The sequence below is a fragment of the Galeopterus variegatus genome, unplaced genomic scaffold (assembly GCF_000696425.1).
Source record: "Galeopterus variegatus unplaced genomic scaffold, G_variegatus-3.0.2 Scaffold15024, whole genome shotgun sequence".
Taxonomy (NCBI): Eukaryota; Metazoa; Chordata; class Mammalia; order Dermoptera; family Cynocephalidae; genus Galeopterus; species Galeopterus variegatus.
Window position 1 is genome coordinate 1 of NW_007741135.1, and position 1311 is coordinate 1311.

Consider the following 1311-nt stretch of genomic DNA (forward strand, 5'->3'; position numbering starts at 1 on the left):
TTTTTTTTTTTTATAAGGACATCAGTTATACTGGATTAGGGCCCAAACTAATGACCTGATTTTAACTCAGTTACCGCTTTAAAGGCCCTATGTCCAAATATAGTCTAATTCTGAGGTATTAGGGATTAGGACTTCAATATATGAATTTTGGTGGGGGACACAATTTAGCCCACAATAGCGTCACATGCTAGACTAAGGCATTTTAATTTCTTTGGTCACAACTGCCTTTAACCTGTTGACCTGAATCAGTCTGAACACCATTGAAGGGTGAAGCATTGCCATGTGCTTTATTAGAAATGAGGCTGTGTTGTGTGCAGAAAGGACCCTGGCTAAAAGCTAGAAAGTCTGCATTCAAATCCTGATGTACTGTTAATTAGCTCATTACCTTCCCCTGGGCGTCAGTTTCCTCATTAGTGAACTAAGGGCTCCACAGAATGGATCATTTACTGTGTACCTGCTCCATGCCAGGCTGTGTGCAGTGCAGGAATCGTCGTGTTCTGTCCTCATGCACCCTGTGAGGGAGGTAGGCTCATTGCCACCACGTTAAATCANTTTATTATGACTTCATCTTTACTAGAACTCCAAAACATGGGCAAGATAGTTCACTTCTCTGAGCCTCCATTTCCTCTTCTGTAACATGCAGATTATAATATTTTGTTGAGGAGTCAGAGATGATGTATGTACAGTTCTCAGAGCAATATATTACACATAGTAGATACTCAATAAATGGCAGCTGCCATTATTATTATTTTTAAAACAATAATGTATGAGGCATTTTATGAACCAAGAGAGATAGAAAGATTCAAAACATGTCACTGTCCTCAAATAGCTTATGATCTAGATGAAGAGGTGCAAGATCACTGGTGAGGTTTTAGGTTCAGATTGTCAGTCACACTCACAAGACACAATAGGCTTACTTGATATTAAGACAGAATATGGAATAGGGACCATGGGGACCACAGGCACCCAGACTCAGCTTCCAGCGTCCCAAGAATTTCACACCACCTGTTTGGGAGTAAAGGATGATGATGAGAGGTGGTATGAATGCTGGTCACATCAGAACAGGGATGTTCCCTGGCTTAAATGCCTCTGGTCACCTGGAGAGCTGCAGCCCAGCTCCCGTTTTTAGGGCCGCTGCAACTCTCCATTCTAGCTTAAGCATGAAGCAATCCCAGCAGCCAGATGTAGCAAGCTCAGGGCCGTACTTAGATCAACAGTTAGTCTACAGCAGCCACCACAAGAATCCATTCATTAACTTGACATTGCAAGAACTTTGAGTAAGGGTCAAACTTCCCTGAAGCATCCCTGAAG

General features: G+C 42.4%; 1 protein-coding gene across 1 annotated transcript in view; it reads left to right on the plus strand.

Annotated features, from left to right (window-relative positions):
- The first annotated feature begins 949 nt into the window (after positions 1-949).
- The window catches only part of LOC103582130 (sodium- and chloride-dependent glycine transporter 2-like), a 23049-nt gene continuing 22687 nt past the window's right edge, over positions 950-1311 (plus strand). Inside the window, exon 1 of the mRNA XM_008563811.1 lies at positions 950-1038. Coding sequence (XP_008562033.1) covers positions 950-1038 — 89 coding nt within the window. The remainder of the gene's footprint in view (positions 1039-1311) is intronic.